The 21,194-nt window shown below is 37.3% G+C and overlaps 1 protein-coding gene across 18 annotated transcripts in view; it reads left to right on the top strand.

Annotated features, from left to right (window-relative positions):
• Window positions 1-21,194, top strand: part of LOC114659130 (calcium-activated chloride channel regulator 1-like) — a 257,992-nt gene that overhangs the window by 81,217 nt on the left and 155,581 nt on the right. For 4 of the 18 annotated variants that reach the window (XM_051933063.1, XM_051933065.1, XM_051933066.1 and 1 more), the window contains exons 4-7: window positions 11,463-11,568; window positions 13,283-13,442; window positions 17,494-17,718; window positions 18,679-18,903. The exons of 9 other annotated variants lie outside the window; for them this stretch is intronic. In XM_051933063.1, coding sequence (XP_051789023.1) covers window positions 11,463-11,568; window positions 13,283-13,442; window positions 17,494-17,718; window positions 18,679-18,903 — 716 coding nt within the window. The remainder of the gene's footprint in view (window positions 1-11,462; window positions 11,569-13,282; window positions 13,443-17,493; window positions 17,719-18,678; window positions 18,904-21,194) is intronic. 5 more of the 18 variants (XM_051933064.1, XM_051933060.1, XM_051933062.1 and 2 more) reach the window with 5 other exon arrangements.

A 21,194-nucleotide genomic window follows, 5' to 3' on the forward strand; every position in this document is an offset into this window, starting at 1 on the left:
AAGAAGGGGGATCGGAGGGTGTGTTCCAACTACAGAGGGATCACACTCCTCAGCCTCCCTGGAAAAGCCTATTCAGGGGTCCTGGAGAGGAGGGTCCGTCGGATAGTTGAGCCTCGGATTCAGGAGGAACAGTGTGGTTTTCGTCCTGGTCGCGGAACAGTGGACCAGCTCTATACCCTTAGCAGGGTCCTGGAGGGTGCATGGGAGTTTGCCCAACCAGTCTACATGTGTTTTGTGGACTTGGAAAAGGCATTCGACCGTGTCCCTCGGGGAATCCTGTGGGGGGTACTCCGAGAGTATGGGGTACCGGCCCCCCTGATAAGGGCTGTTCGGTCCCTGTACGATCGGTGCCAGAGCTTGGTCCGCATTGCCGGCAGTAAGTCGAACCCGTTTCCAGTGAGTGTTGGACTCCGCCAGGGCTGCCCTTTGTCACCGATTCTGTTCATAACTTTTATGGACAGAATTTCTAGGCGCAGCCAGGGCGTTGAGGGGTCCGGTTTGGTGGGCTCAGGATTGGTTCACTGCTTTTTGCAGATGATGTTGTCCTGTTTGCTTCATCAGGCCATGATCTTCAGCTCTCTCTGGATCGGTTCGCAGCCGAGTGTGAAGCGGCTGGGATGAGAATCAGCACCTCCAAATCCGAGACCATGGTCCTCAGCCGGAAAAGGGTGGAGTGCCCTCTCAGGGTTGGTAGCGAGATCCTGCCCCAAGTGGAGGAGTTCAAGTATCTCGGGGTCTTGTTCACGAGTGAGGGAAGAATGGAGCGTGAGATCGACAGGTGGATCGGTGCGGCATCCGCAGTAATGCGGGTGCTGCATCGGTCTGTCGTGGTGAAAAAGGAGCTGAGCCGCAAGGCGAAGCTCTCAATTTACCAGTCAATCTATGTTCCTACCCTCACCTATGGTCATGAGCTATGGGTAGTGACCGAAAGAACGAGATCGCGAATACAAGCGGCTGAAATGAGTTTCCTCTGCAGGGTGTCTGGGCTTTCCCTTAAAGATAGGGTGAGAAGCTCAGTCATCCGGGAGGGGCTCAGAGTAGAGCCGCTGCTCCTCTGCATTGAGAGGAGTCAGATGAGGTGGCTCGGGCATCTGATCAGGATGCCTCCTGGACGCCTCCCTGGTGAGGTGTTCCAGGCACGTCCAACTGGGAGGAGGCCCTGGGGAAGACCCAAGACACGTTGGAGGGACTATGTCTCTCGACTGGCCTGGGAACACCTTGGGATTCTCCCAGAAGAGCTAGAAGAAGTGGCCGGGGAAAGGGAAGTCTGGGCATCTCTGCTCAAGCTGCTGCCCCCGCGACCCGACCTCGGATAAGCGGGAGACAATGGATGGATGGATGGATGGATCCTTGAATTAAGAAAATGCACACAGCCACATCTTCTTGAATCATCTTTACCTTCATCAGCAATAATCACATGATAGCTGTAAGGACATGCATGTAAATAATTTTTTTTTAGTTTTTGTGGGAAAAGGAAGCAGCAGACTCAAAAATCATTTTGTATATCAAAGCTCGTCATTTTTGCATGTTAGATAGATAGATAGATAGATAGATAGATAGATAGATAGATAGATAGATAGATAGATAGATAGATAGATAGATAGATAGATAGATAGATAGATAGATAGATAGATAGATAGATAGATACTTTATTAATCCCCAAGGGGAAATTCACATACTCCAGCAGCAGCATACTGATAAAAACAGTATTAATTAAAGAGTGATAAAAACACAGTGCAAGTTAAAAAGTGCAAGGTGGAGAGTGCGAGGCAGGTACAACAGACAATAAATTGTATAATGTTACCGTTTACCCAGTTTCTCTGTGCCTATGCAATGGGATATCTTGTTTGGCACAGAACATTACAAAGTCTAGATCCACTTTAATATTAATATGCATGCAGTTTCTTTCAACAAAAGATATAATTTGTGTTATCTCTGCTTAGTTGATTTGAAATTGGGCTTTTTCTTTGATTTTTATACATCTGAATCAAATCTTGTTAATGCATTTATGTGTTGTTTGCTAACCTGGTTTTTTAAAAAAAGGCTCAACTCAGATGCTTCCAATCACTGAAGCCATCTGCCATGATGGTATTTGAATTACCACTGTGTAGCTTAAAAAAATGTCTACATGGTTTTCAAAAATACTCCATCTCTAGCTGTGCTCTATTCCAGCATGAAGAAAAACGTCTGATTTTTTATTTTTTCAAATACTGTGTTGACTGGAAATTTTACCATAGCCTTGTTTGAGAGGGTTGTTCATTCAATGTTGATATACAGAATGGTGAAATAACATCCACATTAAGGATGTAATGTTTCTTCTGTGAGGACATTTTTCCCATTAATTTAGGCCTGAGAAACACGTAAGAGCTTGCTTTATCAAATTTTGATTTCTTCATGAAGAATTTGTTAATTGTGTTTTAATTTGTTATTAATTGGGGGATTTGTAAATTCACCAGAATAGAATTAAGCATGGAGCGAATGTGATAAACCAAAGTTAGTTCAAAGTAAACTACCAAACAAGGATGTGTTAACAAGGAGCAGCCATAAAATAAAAACACCAATAAACCTTGACTTTACCAACACTTTTCAGAATTATTCACCTATGGATTTTCAGTATTCACTGAACATTGACCATAATATTTAATCATTTAGACAGGTGCAAAATGATGTCTCATGAATTGGGTGGGCTAGGCTTTTGAGTTGGGGCTAGGCCCACAGCGGCTCTGCCCCTGAGCTAAAGTGTAGACTCTTCAGTACAAAAGTCATATTATAAATTCAGCAAGATCAGGAAAATTATTTACCCAGAACAGTCTGCTATAACAGAAATGGACTTAACTAACAGTTATGCACCGATGGACTGATTAAACTGACTGCCATAGGTTGTCCAAGAATGATAAATTCTCATGCATTCAATACTGTCTCAATTCATCCTGAAAACTACTTAAGGAACTATGCTGGGCTCCCTTGGTATAACAGTAATGTTTGAATCATCCAGAACTTTGACTAATTATATAATAAATAAAAAAAATCCCTGACAGGTTTTGAATTTAAATCACTGCCCCTGTCACTGTCAATGTGTAATGTGTATGTTTTCCTCATGCTCTCTTTGAACTGTTTTTTCCCATGTCAGAAATGAGTGCATTTTAAGTTCATCACAGATCTGAACTAACACAGTGTGAGTTTGTGATGTGCCATTTACAGGGCTTGTATCATATCTGCCATTGTTTTCAGCTACTTGGTCGATGCTGTTGGGATAGGCTTCACCTCCCAGTCTCCCAGTGAACCTGTAATGAATTCAGCAAGTTCAGAAAATTAACAAACGGATAAATTAACAAAATTCTGCAAATTGTTTGGATACATTTATAAAGTATATCAATAACCTGCCAGCATTAAAATGTCTTTCAAACTTTTTCTCCTATTTTAAAGTCTATTAATATAGAGAACGAGTCTCATTTAAAAGGAAATTTTCTATAATGTAATCTAATTTATCCAAAATGTATCCATTTTTCTAACCTACTTATCAAGTGCAACTTAAAAAAAATCATAAGATGTCATTTAAAATGCATGTTATGTCCTGATACCCAAACATTTTTAGATATACAAAATGCATCTTCTCTGAATGTTAAGTTCACCCGTTAAAGCCTCACATTCTTTCTTTCTTTTTTTTTTGTTAAAATAACAACAGCTGTGAATGAAGCACTGAAAAGTTCCATTGGTATTTTTTCCTCTATGTTCTTTTTGTAGTTTTGAAAAGGGAACTCATCTTCTTGACACTTTTGGGAATGAAGTCCTGGTTTAATTGTTGAAAACGGATAATTTAATGCTAGATTTATGTCTCTTATTTCTACTTAGTGTTAGCCAAAAAGAACTGAACTTTTGACTCTAAGGATGTCTCTCACCTGTAAGGGCTTTCAAATGTAAAAAAATATACAAATATGTGTCTGGTTATGCATAGTGATGTGCAGGGTTCATGAAGAATCCTGCTGTGCTTCATATACTCAGTCTGCCATATCTGACCTCAGTCATTTCAGTCAGTCAGTGCAGTACAGTAAGTGTTAGGAGTGTGCTCTCCTGAAATGGATTCAATTAATTGTAGAATTTTACTGATAATCCATAACTCCAAATAATAACAACCAAAAATACAAATAAGGGAAGGGAGCGGTAAACGATGACTTAAAGTGACTAAGATATTTAAATGTAAACCAATAGACTGGTTTTTCAATGCCCACCACAGACTCCTTCTGTGACCTTGAGCAGGAATCTGGTCCAATTATAGAAATATGGAAAAAAGTATAATAAACACTTTTGATTTGTTAGTCACCTTGAACAAAGCATCCATTAGACCAAAAAGAATTGTTTGGTAGAATGTACAGCATCAGGAAGCCAACGGCATAAAATAAGAATAATACTTTTTTTTGATAGTAAAAGAGATGAAAATCAGATACTTTAGTGGAACTGCTGTCTTACACCAGTTTACACTGTAATGGTAACATTAAGTTAATTAACTCCGGCATTGTGGAAACGCTCCTCATCCCCAAGGCATGTTAACAAGCTTTTATTTTACTTATGTATTTATTATGTACGAGACAAGTTTGCTGCAATATTGCACTGCTCAGAATTTGGGGGTGTACATGGTTATTGTTTTTGCACTTGTTTTGTGTCCATAGCTCCTGTCATGGGCTCCAATATATAGCCTTAGAAATTTAGTCGATGAATTTATTATGATTAAAATCCTGAAAGTGTGGTACATTTTGTCATAATAACAGCAGAACTTCGCTTTGGGAATGGTGTAGCCCATTTTTTGTTTATTTTTACACCTGAAGAGTATTTATGAAAGCATCATTCTCTAAATAGAAAAGATTCTTCTGCATGATAAAAAGTTTTATATACCATTCACCCATCCAACTATTGGACAGTCTCATTTTTCTCAGTTTATGTTCCCATGCTCTTCAGCTTATCTCAGCACCACTGGGCACCTGACTGAAACCAGTCCCAGATGGGGTAACAGTTAATCACAGGGCACACTCATGTACACACTCACACTGAGCCCATTTAAATCTGTTAATTATCCTGATGTGCACATCCTAGAAAACCCACATAGACATGGAACAATGTGGAAAGTTCATATAAACCCATGCCAGAGATCAATTCCCACAGTTATGGAGCTGGAGTCAGCAATGATCACTATGGCATGATTAGACGCTTTATGCTGCCATGATAATCGTTACACTTGAAAGTCTAGTAATATTAAAACTCCAGTGTTGGCATCTAATCAAACCCTCACTCCCAAGTAATTAGGACTGCTTTGAACCAGACACTGAAAAGACTGCAACAGGGTATGGAGAAAGTCCCATCAGGCAACTTTTAAATACCCATAATAACTACGAATTTTTTTGCAGTTGTTGCTCTTTCTGTCCATTGTAGGAGAGAGTGACCCGGCAATGTTATGCTTTACTATTTGTGCAGTTGAGTGCATTTAAAGAAGACATTAAAGCCTTTCAGTGCCTACAGAGTGTGTGCTTCTGTTAGTCTGCAACTGAGCGTTAAAGACATGATTATTGTAGCTGCATTTGTTCAGGATTAACAAAGTTCTGCAGCTTTTAGTTTGCTTCATGGGATGATTCAGGCAATAGTGTGACCCATGTTCCTAATAATTCCACAGACCAAATGTCTTTGCTTTAAAAGTTTTAGTAAAACATCAAAGCAAAATAGTCCACACAAAAATAGAAAATAAATTGATTTTAAAGAAAGGAAAATTTTATCTAGCTTATCTAACAGTCTATGCTAGCAGTGAGACTATTTCCTGACTGGCTTATTTAACATTCTGTTTTATAAAGTATACCCACGAATGTTCTATTTCATGTTAACCTGCAGGAGGTAAAGAGTTATACCATAATCTAGTAGTTATGAGAGAATTATATTCTATTCAAATTAATCAAATACTTATATGAATTTAACATTAAGCATTAAGTTTCTAAGACTGGCTTTTACAATTTTATATGTAATGAAGAAATCCCTAATTCCATATAAATAGTGTATCTTAAATAGATTTTTTTAAAAACAACATAATAGAGAACAACAACATATACTTCTTTCCTGGTAGGTCAACAGTGGGAGAGTGACTTCTTATCCTTTTTACTAATGTTTTGCCTCAAAAGTAAGATTATTTAAAAAGTAATCTGCAACCTGGGAATAATTTAAAAAAAAGGGTCAACACTAGAGACTGTAAATTTATTAGCTACTTCAAACTTAAAGAAACTGGAATCACTAGCCATTGATTTGTGATAAGGTGATTAAGGAAATGGGGAATGGATGCTTCAAAGAACTGTATGTGTCATCCAGGCAGACAGAATGCAGCAAGCCATATTCACATCTTATTAATGTATTTTGTTCTTATTATGATTTTAATGTTGATGTTATATTTTTTCAATTGACACAAAGCGAATAAATATATGTTAAATACAAGGCTACATCCAAACAGGCAATTTTGTCAACCCTGGTGAGTATTCTGAATTCCTTGGGTGATAGAGAGTTTACGTCTACTGAATGACCAGGCCTTCATGATGTAGGGTTATTTATCCACTTTTAGCACTGTGTGTTTCATGAGCACATATCTGAGTTTCATTTGTTTACTTATTTGGTCATTGACTGTACAAGGATAGACAGACACTTTATTGACCTTCATGGAACTCCCAGGAGCATTGTGGTAGAGTCTTTTCAATTGTGTGCTGAAAGCACTTTTCAGGTTGACCAGGGTGTCAAGAAGAGGGAGCAAGACTTTGTTGATGATAGGAAACACATCTCCAACATCCTTGTTTCTGCTGCTATCTCCAGAACAGGTCACATTCTCTCTGTAATGCGAAAATAAGTTAATTTGTAACACTTAATAAGCCTGGTAAGTGTAATTTTTGACATGTGCCTGAGCATAAACAGTGATGGCCTTGCATTGTGAAATTCCCATCTGTAAAATTCAGCAGTTTATAAAGGACACTGTTTTCAACAGTCTTTGTTTAACTCATGTTTTGACATATTTATAATTAAAATTTGATGATTAACATTAGTTTTAACATAGTAATTTCAGGTTATCACAGTAAAGTACTCTAATGATGGAGTAATTATGTATTTAGGCCTTCTCAACACTTTCCAGATGATAGTACTGTACTTACAAAGATAGATTTTAGTGTTATTTTAAGTCATTATTTAGAAGGATATGATTAAAATCATACATTACTGTATAGTTTGAATTGGTATATATGTTGCATTATCTTCAACTCCAGGAGTTTCAACTTTTGTATGATCAAACCTTCTAAAACCACTTAAGAGCTAGCAAATCCTTTAACACTTTTTTAGACACGGAACACACATGAAATGCATGTGTTCCAAATAATGATATATTTTTTAGCCTATACAGATCAAGGTATCTCACTCCCTGATAAACAAGGCATGAGCGGGGAGAGCATTTTTTGCAATTTCTGCAGCAATAGAGGGAGGGGGGGGGATGTGATAGCAGGCTGCTTGCTGCTTGGGCTTATCGATACATTTACAACACAAAAGACGCTGAATGGAGAGGTGCGAATGGATTTAAGGTGGGCCGGGTTTACAAGTATTTTCGTAGGCTTTGGTAAATCTAGTGTTAAAATGCATAGAGAGAAAAGAGGGTGGCACCTTCCTTGGCAGCACTGGCAGCAATGCTGATGAACCATCTCCAAATGGAATGCCAATGTATCAGAGGCCACACAGCCTGTGAATGCAACAATTAACATAACCTTCTTATTTTTTGGATGTGGGAGGAGGTCAAAGAACGTCACATGGAAATACACTTGGATGCATAGAGAATGTGTGAACTCCTAGAATCTAATACCTAAATCAAGACTTGAATCTACACAAGTGTAGTTTTAGGGGAACAATGCTAAACATTGCAGCACTGTTGAAATATAACATATTATAAATTCACTTATCTTGAAAATTGATTTATCAAGTAAAGGATTTCTTATACACAAGGGTTAAAGAATTCTCAATCTTGCTTCTAAAGTTAACAACTCACTGTTGCATATGTTGATGCTTCCCAAAAGTTAACCAGCTGCAGCAGTTTGTGGTGCTGGTGCATTGCCTAAACACTAAACACTGCTGTAACAAGTTCATAACATCTATAACATCTATAATCTATCATTTTAATATCCAATATTCTGTACTGCTTTAGATGAAAGCATAATTATCAGAAAATAAGGGTCCAGAAGATTAGACATAATTGAGAAACCTAGCACCTCAAGGGCACCGTCCTTAAAATAGAACTGACATCACATAAAACGACAATTCACATGTTGCGGTAACCTTAGTTCCTTTGATGTTTGAGTTTTTTTCAATTATATAAAATTGGCACTTTTTGAAAATCTATCTTCTCTTCCCTATATAGGTATTTAGCCTTGATTTATGGAGTATACAATTATCATTTTGGAACTACAGGCACTATTAAAAACATGCTGCAATCTGCCTTGTCTTCAGGATATTCAGAATTGCTGAGATGAACTGTAGAAGAACTTAATGTTTTACTTTGCTTTTCATACTCAGAAAATTATTTACTCATACTTCTTAATTTATGTGTGTTCTATATGTTTAAGAATTCTGCATCAAACTAACAAACCTGGTCTATAATCATCAGCCAGATAGAACGCGCCTATGCCTCATGAACAGATTTTGTGACCAAGATTTTGCGACACAAACTGCTGAGTTTTTTTTTTGTTTTGTTTTTTTTTTGAAAAGCTATTGATCACTAGAGTGATTAGCCAATTATCAATGAATAACAAGATGAGGTCTGAAACATACTGGCATAAAGGACAGGCCAACTGAGGGTCGAGAGAGACTTCATCCAGAGGCATCATCCATGTGTCTGCTTGACTTCTGAATTTCAATACAACACCCTCACTCCCCATAACAGATGCTATCCCTGATGCAGCTTAAGCTTCTGTATGCTAATGTAAAGTATATTCCCTTTTATTTGTCTGGTGTGAAGCTTTTGAATAGCTATAGGGCCTTTACATCCTGATTTTGCTACTGATTCAGTGTTCTTCATTTATATTTATATATTACTGATTGAGTTTTGCTATTATTCATACTTTACATCTTAAAAAAATTTGCTGTGCTTTAAAACTATTATACTCTGCACACCTAGGGAGGTAGAAGTAATAAAGTAAATACAGGGCCCCAGTGCAGGTAGATAATCACTTCTTTCTCACGGGAGAAGGGACACCTTTAATAGTGAGCCTACAGGATAAAAACAAGTAAAACATCTTCTATGTTGCCAAAGGTAAGGTGAATCAGCCTCCAGTGTCTATAGGACAGCCAAAACTAGTGAGTACCTATATGGAATACTGAGGGGTGATAGCCTAGGCTATGCAGGCATCACTCACAACCAGTGCTTAAAGGATAACTTTGGTATTTTTCCATTTATTTCTTTCATCACAATAATGGTATATATTAATTTGTCTCATGAAATTGCATTCTAAAGTGAAGCATACTTCATAAATTTTAAGAAATAGCTACTTCATTCTTGTATTTTAAACTGATATAATGGGTACAGGAGTCCCATTGTAAATAAAGCCTTAAAACTTAAAGACTTAAAACCAAATGTGTCTATTTTCTAAGCCAAAAATGTATTGAACTGCATCTTGAGATTATACACATACTGCAAAACAGTGTGTCCATATCATTTTTAGTAGGAATTAAAAAACAAAAAGCCAAAACATTGTGAGGATCAGCTATTTTAGAAGGAGACCAGCTGTACACTTCACTTTGTCTTCCTCCACGGAACCCTTCAATCCCAGGGTATGAATTCACCTTAAAAAGTCACCCAGTACTGTTATTGACATTATTGAATGTTGATGTTCAGACACGAATTGCTGACCCTGTTCTGTTGAACATTTAAGCCAAGCGTCTTAGTGGCTCAACAGGATTTTGTAGGCCTCAGGTCTTTGTAAAGTGTAGGCCTTAAGCCTTTATTAAAGCATTCAAGTTAGGCATGAAATTTATAACACTTCTTTCTTATGATATTAATTACTTTTAGTCATGCTCTCACTTTTGTGATTTCCCCTTTTTTAGTAAGTCCTACAATCTTTGATTATTTTTTAAATTTTCGGTTGTTCTGAATTTAGCTTTGGCATTTCTGGATTTTGAATTTTTGTTTAAGAATTCCTTCAGTTGGTCATTACTCTCTACTCTTTTGCCTTGTTCATTTCTTTAGTTTTGAATTTTGGTAGTTTTAAAATGTATCTATCCATTTAATAAATATATTAAATAAAGTATCATGAAGCAAGGTCATTTGATGGTTTTAACCTTCTCATTTTGTGTGTAGATCAAAACAATAGTCTTCTGTCATTTTTGCAGAGGAAAGTGGATATACTGTGTCTTCTGGATCTATACTTACCTGTTCTCAGTTTGAAATGTTAGATTTATTTCTAGACATGGTGTAATAACTCAAATTTGGCTGCACTCACTGCCTAGCCCCTTATACTCTATGCTAATAACGTGCTTGATAAGGTTATGAAGCAAAATAGTTTTTATTCAGTTTTAAATATGCCTTTGTCTCTCTTTTCCTTGGTTCTACCTCTGTCTCTTTTCATCTGTGTTCTTTCTTGTTTTCTTGCTAAGTTCCCTTTTTGTATATTTCCCCTCAGTTGCTGCCTGCTATATTTTTGAGACAATAAATGTGTATTTTTTTAAATTATTCTTGCATAAGAGATGTGTGTTTTTATGTATTAGCTCATTGACTTTTCACTGGTAACAGATAGATAGATAGATAGATAGATAGATAGATAGATAGATAGATAGATAGATAGATAGATAGATAGATAGATAGATAGATAGATAGATAGATAGATAGATAGATAGATAGATAGATAGATAGATAGATAGATAGATAGATAGATACTTTATTAATCCCAATGGGAAATTCACCTAACATGTTTCTAGATTTGAGACATGGGTGGTTATAATGAGAACTGGGCTAGTAGAAAACTTTGCTGTGTGCAGAGTTTTAAAGAACGAGTGCAACATATAAGTGCAAATTGTTTTGAAGAAATAAGATTGTGTTTATAGTGTGAAGAAACAGTATAAAGTATGTCTCAGGGATATTAGCATTCATTCAGTCACAGTATATATCAAAATAAGGAAAAACTGTAATATCCTTAAAATGATAAGAAGAAAAAAATTGTGCCCTGATCTCTGAACATCTTCTTGAATTAATAAACACAAGAAATAAGGCAACAACAGATCTCTAGAAACAGCCTTCATGATCATTGTTCATAAAGATAAAGCTTACATTTCTGTAGTTTAAGACCATTAATGTGTCTTGGTACTAGGTTTGGAAAAACAATGAATTTTTATATAATCCTTTGTAAATGTATTTCATATAATAAAATTCCTTATACCTTATTTAACAAAGAATTGAATTGTATTTGCTTTTCCAGGAAAAGTGTTTGTTCATGAATGGGCTCATCTACGTTGGGGAGTATTTGATGAATACAATTATAAGCAGCCATTCTATAGAGAAGGAGAACACTACAGAGTAACAAAGTAAGTTTCTTTCAAATCATAGAAATCTATTGTCTGCAATCAAAAATAATCAAATTTTACATATGCAGTTATCAGTAATATTTTAACACAATATTTTTCTTTGCCAAAAAATGACTTTAATTTAGTATAGTTTTGTATTTTATGTATATTTTCAATATGCTGCATTCCAATATGTTAGTAGAATGGACTTTTTACTTCAACTACCTAGAGCCTGTGTCACATAACAGAATTTTCCCAGAGATTATTAGTTGTAGACTTCATTTACATAATCTCATTGAGTCAGAGGCAGTCAGCGGTGCAGTCCCATGAAGCAGGCTGTGTAATGTGAAATGCCCAGCTGCTCACTCCAACTACTCCACCACTCACTCTGGCAAAATCCAGCAGGTTCGATTTTGTCTTTAGATGTAGGGGCAGACTCTGTGTGCAAGAGAGCTAACTAGCAATGCATAGAATGCAGCATTGAGAAATAAAAGATGTGGGTGTTGCTGACCTCACAAATAGAAGAGTGGCTTGTTGGTCTAGTGTTTCATATTTTATGTAACAAAACAGAATAGAAAATTTGAGATTGCAACTCTGAACTTGATATATATGTTAATGCTTTGTACAGCACCAACTCCCATCAGGCAACAAGTTACTGGCTGTCATTAAAAGGGGCAAGCATGACTGTACTGGGAGGTCAGCACTCAGTCGATAAAGTAGACATGGGCAGTGATTTTCAGGTGCATAAATTTACATAGTGCGGCAGCAAAATCAGTCACTGCTGTTGCGAAATCTCGCATCCCCCACTACAAGATGTCACATAATATGACATCAGCTTAATAGAATGATTTACAAAGTAAACAAAAGTACAATATAATATAACAGTAAGGCAGTGTAAAAAATGCCTTAAGGAATACATATACAAAAATCAGGACTTTATCCACACAGTTGGTGCAATGGTAGCGCTGCTGCCTTGCATTAAGGAAAACATGGATTCACGTCCCGGGTCCTCCTTGCGTGGAGTTTGCAAAGCACTTTGAGTAGTAAGAAAAGCACTATATAAATGTAAAGGATTTGTTTTATTATATACATGCTTAAATTTAAGAGGAAAGTTAACATATAAACAAATAATCAGGGTGTAACAGTATGGATATTATAGTCAGGGCTAACAGGTGGGTAATTGTGTGGGAGCAGGGTTACCAACAATTTTACTGCAATTCTCCCAGACTCACCTCCCATAGATTCACTGCTTATGTCCACCTCTGTCAGTCTCTCTCTTGTGGCCTCACTTCCTCCAGTCAAGGGCTCACTCAAGAGCTTGTGTGAAGCACAGGCAATTATTCATACATCCACCGATTTTCCTGACCTGCTCATCCAGCCTGTCCTAGCAAACATTGGGTACATGGCAGGAACAATCCCTGGACAAGGCATTAATCCATTGCAGGGTGAACACACACACACACAAATTCACAAATAAAAGAAAAATACACTAAGACACACTGATCCACTTAAAAGGGACTCGCTATTGTCCATTTGAGAGGTAATGGAAGTACTGATATGCTCTGATGATCTTTGATAAATGATGGAAAGAACCCTTGACTACAGGCAGCATGAAAAATGCCAAATTTAGCCTACTGAAAAGTAAAATACCACGGGAAAATCCAAGATTCAGTTATAAGATGATATCTAGATATTCTGCAATTTGCCACTATCATTTATTCTTTTCTATTATAAGGTGCCCCAAAGATCTGTTAGGAAAAGTATGTCTTGGAAACGACTGTTCCATATGTAATCTGGAAAATGCAAATGACCCACCAAAGGAAGGCTGTGCTTTTCTCCCAGAAAAATATCAAGAAACAAATGCATCTATAATGTACACACCTCTTGTAAAATCTGTAAGTTTAAAATCCAGTTTTATTTTGTTTTTTTTCTGTAAAAATTTGTAAAAAAAATCATCTGTAAATAATTGTAATATATCACAATTATATAGGTTGCCAAAGCAACTACTAAATACATAGTAGTAATCCACGCTTAATTTGTGCCATGTATACTCTAGGACTTCCAAATGTTCTCTAGGACTCCAAAATGTACATAAAGTATTTGTTTTTAATTTTTAAATAGACAAGGTTTATTAAATAGACTATTTAAACTTTATTAAAATAGCCTAGTTAATGTTATGCCTATCTGGTTTTGATTGGCTAATTTCAATAAGATAAAGGTTCACATCTAGAAAACACTAAAATCAAAACAGTCAGTGCAGTGTAGTTAAAAAACATACTGGTTCTGGTGCAGTAGAAGTGAATGCTTGTGGTAAAGTGAGGTCTGTGGCTGATTCTCATTTTAAATAAACAATCGCCACACTCGCTTCTTTGTGTGTGGGGGGTGTGGCAGCGTAGGGAGCTGTTCCCACATGTGATACAGGAGCGGACGGCTCTGCACTTAGTGAACAAGTGTAGAATCATCAGCATTCCTAATTGATGCTGGGAGCTGCTCATTACCACAGCTGTGCCACATCCCCAGTTTAAAAGGGAAGCACGGGTGTGAGAGGGGAGAATCAAGAATTGGGAAAAGACCAAAACAAAGAAAAGAGAGAATCTGAGGCAAAGAAGGAGAGAGCAGCATTGGGGTGGAGAGAGAATAGGCCAGCCAGCTAATGTGAGAAAAGGAGGTCCCGCGATGGAGCGAAGGATTGGCACTCAAAAGACAGATCGTCCCCACTGATTGTGCAGAGGAGTGGGAGCGATCAAGGTGGCATCCTCTCCAGGGATCCAAGGTATGCCAGAGTGAGCGAGAAGGAAGAAGAGAGGACAACCAATCCCGAGTGGTCTGCCGACGCAGCTAGAGACAACCAAGATGGGAGTCAGGATGAAGAGGACCGCAGCTGCTGAAATCTTTTGAGTACTGAGTGAACTGGGGAGACTTGGAGGGAGTTGTGCTCAGCTAATTCAAAAGTGGAGGCAACACTGACACAATGACTGTTGGTTTTTATTCTCATTTTAAGTCTTGTTTTAACTTTTTTTATGGAGTATTTATTTGATACACTGCACTTTTGGAACACCTTGATTTTGATTATTTTTAATAAAAGAACTGAGCACCTTGCACATTCCCCTTGCTATGTTTTGTCCTCATCTGCTCAGTTCATCCAGGTCATGACTATTGATAGTGTCGTGAGGCTCCCAAATATAGATTAGGGAGCAAGGAGCCAAATCTGCACCATCACAATGCTGACATGGAGGTTTTGAGTTAAAAGGAATGGGAGGAAGGTAAAGGGGATGACATGCATCAGATGAGGTTGAGGAGAATGAAAACTCCAATATGAGTAGGATGCCCAGAGTGTGGACAGCAGGAGAATTTGCCATTGCAAGAGATCCAAGTGAAATTCTGAATTATGTATGTGAGTATGAGTGTAAACAGTTCTGATTTCACCAAATTCTGCATTAACAGTGAAGTGCTCCAGTGCCTAAACTGCTGTTATCGACCAGACCTGTTCCACCCTCAGACAATCACTTTGACTTCATGATTTACAAATGAAACCCTGGTAGTAGCCGCAGTAGTAGTAATAGTACTTAGCACTGTTAATTTAACAGGTCCATCATCTGGGGCACAGATCCCACATACTGTATAATCACTCCCTACGTGGAATTTCCATTCATTACCTCAACCTATTTGGGTTTTTCTTTTCAGAGACTTTACATTACAATTGACCATATAGGAGTTGGTGTGTGTAAGTGGATCTGGTTATGGATTGATATTCTATCCAGAGTTGGCTCATGGCTTCTGCATGATTTCATCAGGATAGGCTCTAGTCCTCTGTGTCCTTTTCTTTATTTAAGCAGGTTTGAGAATATTATGGTTTATTAATATTTTCCTGATGATTAAGGATGGATTATTTGAATGTCAATACTTTAAATTTTTCTTTGCTTCCTGTCTTTTTAAAATTTTATTAGAATCATTTAAGACTGTTTTAAGAGCAGTTTGACAAGAATGATTTTAAGTTTCAATTTGCTTTAGAGTACATTTGTGTCAAAATTTGTGTTATATTTTTATATTATGTGTAATGTATTGTTTAGGGTTAAACTTTAAATTCAAGCTATTGTCATTAAACTTTACAGTAAAGTGGTTTTAAAAAATGCCAATTCAATGTAGTAGTAAATTTAAGGAATTGTGGCAACCAAATATAGCAATGACAACAAATCATTGCAAAAAATATTAATAAATATGCAGTTAAATGAAAAAAAAACAATTTTAAAATGTAACATTAATTAAAAGATACACATTTCATTAATATTGTTATATCATTTATTTCATTAAATATTTGCTACTCAGGGCAGTATGGTGGTGCAGTGGGAAAGACTGTTGCCTCATTGATTCTCAGTTGTTGTCTGTATGCTGTTTCTGTGTTTTCCCCGTGCCTGAAGTTTTTCTTCCTACATCTCGAAACACAAGCGAGTTAGGTTAATTGACAACACTAAATTAGTCCTGTTTGATTGTGAGTGAGCAGTAAGAGCAGTATGGTTTTATACTGCTAGCACTGCTACCTCACAATATTTAGGATGAGGTTCATATCCCGGGTGCTCCCTGAATGGAATTTGCATTTTCTCCCTCTGTGCATGTGGGTATCCTCTGGGTGGTCCAGTTTCCTCCCACAGTCCAATAATATGCAGGTAAGGTGGAATGGTGATACTAAATTTGTCCTAGTACGTGTTTGCATGTGTGACAATGTTCACTGTGAGGAACTAGTGTCCTGTCCAAGCTCAAGGTGCCCTGCAACTCTGCCCTGATAAGTGAATTTAGAAGATGAATGGACCCAGCAATAGACTGGCATCTTACACGTTAGAAGTTTGAGCTCTTTAGAGACTGTCTGTTAAGGTAGTTTGATTTATTCAGTGCTGATTGACTGCTCACACTGCAGAAGACTTGAATTACTTTCTGTTTACTCCATAGCAAACAGAATCATTGTTGAGCGCATATGCGATAGTATAAAGCTCTATAGCAGTCATTCTACTGTAGCAAGATCCACTTTATTACACACACACACACATATATATATATATATATATATATATATATATATATATATATATTCATGGCATTCGTAGTCTGTGTCACAATCTGATTGTATGGGTGGTTACCTACCAGTTAACGCTTGTGGTTGGCCAGCAATCTGCTAACATCTGCCACGGTGCCCTCAGTTTGTGTGGTTCGTTTATTTGACAGCATGTAGATCGGGGTAATTACATTCACGGCATTCGTAGTCTGTGTCCGAGGTTCGATTCCCGAGAGGGAGTGCAGTGGAGTGTGTACGCCTGATGAGCCCAGAATGAGGGCGAAACACGTGTCGCGTACTCTTTGCATTTATTTGACAGTAAACTATTTCAACCATTCTATGATCTGCTCCTCACAAACTGAGGGCACCGTGGCGGATGTTAGCAGATTGCTGGCCAACCACAAGCGTTACCTGGTAGGTAACCACCCATACAATCAGATTGTGACACAGACTACGAATGCCGTGAATGTAATTACCCCGATCTACATGCTATCAAATAAACGAACCACACGCCGTGGCGCAACGTTAGGGGCATCGCCTCTGGCTCCGAGGTTCGATTCCCGAGAGGGAGTGCAGTGGAGTGTGTACGCCTGATGAGCCCAGAATGAGGGTGAAACACGTGTCGCGTACTCTTTGCATTTATTTGACAGTAAACTATTTCAACCATATATATACATATATATATACACAGATAAAATTCATAATAACCAAAAATATTAAGTTGCCATATTAAAAAGCAAAAACATTAGTAACTGCTGTAGTTTATTTCCACATTAACTATCAATGTTGTACTGTGTGGCTAAATAATCACATTTCATGAACCTAATCATTGTGAATTTGTCATAGATCTCTACTGTGTCATTATGACTGTGTTCTGTCTGTTTGACTTTCCTTTTCAGGTAAATTATTTTTGTGATAAAAGCAATCATAATCAAGATGCTCCAAATGATCAAAACAAGTTTTGCAAGTTAAAAAGTACATGGGAAGTAATTCTGGAGTCTGGGGATTTCCGCAATACCAATACAACAACTGATTCAGGTTCAGTGGAACCGCAGTTTACTGTGATGCAGGAAAGAAAGACTGCTCTATGTCTAGTCCTGGATGTATCAGGAAGCATGAGCGGGGTACGTGATGCATTCTTCATTTCTTGGTTCTGTTCCTTTATGGATTCATTTGTAAAGAAACCATTTGTAGTTTCAATCTTTGAAGGCACATAATGAAGAGTATCTAATGCATTAAATAATATTTACTACAAAAACAGCAGTTTAAGATCAATTATGCTAGAAGTATATGAACTTTTGGAGGCCTCTCTGTTTTCTGTAGAGTCATCTTACCAGAAAATTTAATTGTATTAGCGAACTAACTAAAACCATAATATCCCCCACTGAACCTAAATACGTTATGCTGCAGTTTACTCAAGAACACTTGAAACAAAGTAAATGGGAGTGCATTCAAGATAGAGTCACATCTGACGTCAGTGTCACTTTCAAAGATTCACCACATTACAATGGAACTTTATCTCCTCAATTGTAGGTTATGTTTCTTGACTTCCTTATCTATCCCATTTTCAGCTGGCCCTCTGATCCTTTAGCTTATCTGTTCCTGCTTTGCATCTAAGCAGACAGAAGTTATGGCTGCTCCCACCACAGTTTATATCCATTAATCTACAAACCATTTTTGAAGACATATCATTTACCTAAAGGGTTTAGAGCAATCTAGCATTCTCAGGTGATCTATACTGAATTCTGTTTCTTCCATTCACCAGCTTGTGGTCTTTTTTTTTAATAGAGTTCCTATTAAGCATTTTTAATTCTTCTGTGCCTGGTATGCCATGGGAAATTCTCTAACATAGCACCAATCTGTCAGAAGCTCTAAAGGTGGATTTTTTGTTAATCTGAGTAGGACAAAATGGTGTGTTCCTACTCATTACAGAATGAAGTGTCATTATCGTATATACTGTATACAGTAATGCTATACTGTCACAGTAACTGTGTTGGCAACAATACTGATTTTATTACATATATTATATCATATATTTTATATTATGTTCTTACTTGAATACCATATTTTTAATTTGTATTTAGAGTGGGAGACTTGAGAGATTACAGCAGTCATCAACGCTGTTCATTGAGAAGATCGCAAAAGAAGAGTCCTTTATTGGCATTGTGACCTTCAACAACGCCGCTGATGTCAAAAAAGGTTTAACATATGTTTCTGGGGATGATGTTAGAAAAACACTAGTGAATGCACTGCCTACCACAGCAGGTGGGGGAACAAACATCTGCAGTGGCCTCCAGGAGGCATTGCAGGTGAGACTTTTAAAGAATCTTTTTTTTTTTCTGGCAGACAGTGTGGCCCTGCAACTCAAAATTATAAAATGTAAGGCTGCTAGTTGAATCCCTGCTTCCAACTTATTGTGTGACAAATTATTTAACCGAGATAAGCCTCTACTGTAAAACAAGCGATTTGAGCATTTGTCCTGTTTACTCTTGAAAGGGAACAGATAATATAAAGGTTGCATGTTTGCTGTTATGTGAAGGTCCTTTATACATTGCAAAAGTATGCAAAAGGCAATTCTGAATTTAGCTTAAATCAAAATGGAAAAAAATTAGTGACACTTATTAAATATTTGAAAACTGGACAGGAAAGAGGACTTAACATTCAGTTTTACCACACCAGTAAGAAACAGCATTTTACTTCCAGCATACTGAAGGAGTTTCCTCATGAGTGAGAGCAGCTTTTTCTTAGACTGTAGTTTAGGATTTCCAAGATGAAGAGAGTCTGCAGGAAAGAAATGAGGTACAAGAATGGCAAATGTCAGGAGATGGACCAATCACAGGATAAAGGGAGAAAGGAGAAACACACTGGCAATAGCAATGGATATTTATATTACCAAATGAACACTGGAAAGAAAGGCACTGCTAGTGGGCAGTAATCCCAAGGTGTTCAGCAACTGTTTAGTTCCGAAGGCATAAAAGAAATAAAGCAGCCTTGGCAAGGTCCTAGAAGACCAACTGGCTAATACATGACAACACTTAGATTTTAGCCAGGAAAACTGAGACTAACTGGCAGGAAAAAATCTGTGAGAAAGACAATTTATTTTAAATGTTAATTAGAAACAGATAACATTCCATACAGTCAAAACAAATTTAACAAATCAAAGCAAAATTTGACACCCCAAAAAGAAAGAGAGAGGAGCCAGCAACCACAACTACTCTATAAAGGGAATAAGAAAAAAATGGTATCTTTATCCCCGAAATGGAAGCTTATTCTAAAATGTTTTTGAATAGATCTAAATTTCAAGTAGTATAGAACATCAGTTACCCACTGATTTAAGAGTGGTGGGATTCTTCCAGTTGAGCAAGATAAGTCTACATGCTAGTAGTGTAGTAAAAGGAAATTACAGTTTGTTTGTCCTTTTCCAATTTAAGCCCATCTGGGAGTACACCAAACACAGCTGTTAATGGATTAGGAGTGATTGTGACACCAAGGCTGTCTGATAGGCATGCAAAGATTTTTGTTCAAAATGATGTTAATTTGGTGCACAACCAGAACATGAAGCCCAGTGAGGCTGGAGCTTGACTGCAACGTTCACCGATTGAATCTTGCCCTGGAAATGTTTTGGACAATTTTAAATGAGATAGATGCGCTCGATAAAAGATTTTAAGTCAAATGACTGAATGATTTGCACATATGAAGCTCAAGTGTATTCTATGAATGGCTGCCTTCTACTTCTTTTCTGAAATATTAAGTGAAAGATCCTTTCCCCATGTACTCCAGGGACTTTGAAAGGAAGAGACTTTAAAATGTTTTTTATAAATTGAAAAGATGCTATTTAAGTCTTCAACACTGATTAGTTCTTCTGGAATAGAAAAAGGTGGACGGTGAGAAAAATTGGGCAGGTTCTGTTTAGCAAAGTTCCTAGCTTGAAAGTAGTAGAGGAACTGTGCTGATGAGAAGTTGTATTTGAAGCATAATTATTTGTAGAATGCAAAGACATCATCTAAGTACAAGTCTCTTAATTATTTTAATCCCGGACATTTTCCAGATACTGAATAATGTTTATGTTTGACAGAGTGGAAAAAAGATGGTTGTTATGTAGAGGTGCAACAGATAAAAGCTTTTCAATCTTAAAGTGCTTCCTACATTGGTTCCATATTCTGAAAGAATGAAGGGTAATTGGATTTTCAGTAGTAATGTAATGTCAGTAGTTTGTATTAATTGGGCACGGAGCAGGGAATATAAAGAGGTACTGCAAGATTTTATTTATATTGCAGACCAGGCTTGTGGAAATTCATCAATTTGTGTTGATATCCAGGGGTCTCATGTATAAACATGAGGCACAAAAATGTTGCATGTAAGCACAAAAATGTTGTGTACGCATGTTTCCATGTTCACATCACGATGTATAAAAGCTAAATTTGCCATAAAGCCATACACATTCTCATGCCAGCATCCCACCCCCCTTTGCGAACCAAAGTTTCTGCTCGGTTTTGCAAATTGGTGGCATCCAGCATCAACGCAGTACTACTGTTCCTGTGTGGTTTCCCTTTCATTTATAGATTCACATCCATGACTTGGGCTTTATCAAATAAACTGA

Source organism: Erpetoichthys calabaricus, chromosome 10, assembly GCF_900747795.2.
Source record: "Erpetoichthys calabaricus chromosome 10, fErpCal1.3, whole genome shotgun sequence".
Lineage (NCBI taxonomy): Eukaryota > Metazoa > Chordata > Cladistia > Polypteriformes > Polypteridae > Erpetoichthys > Erpetoichthys calabaricus.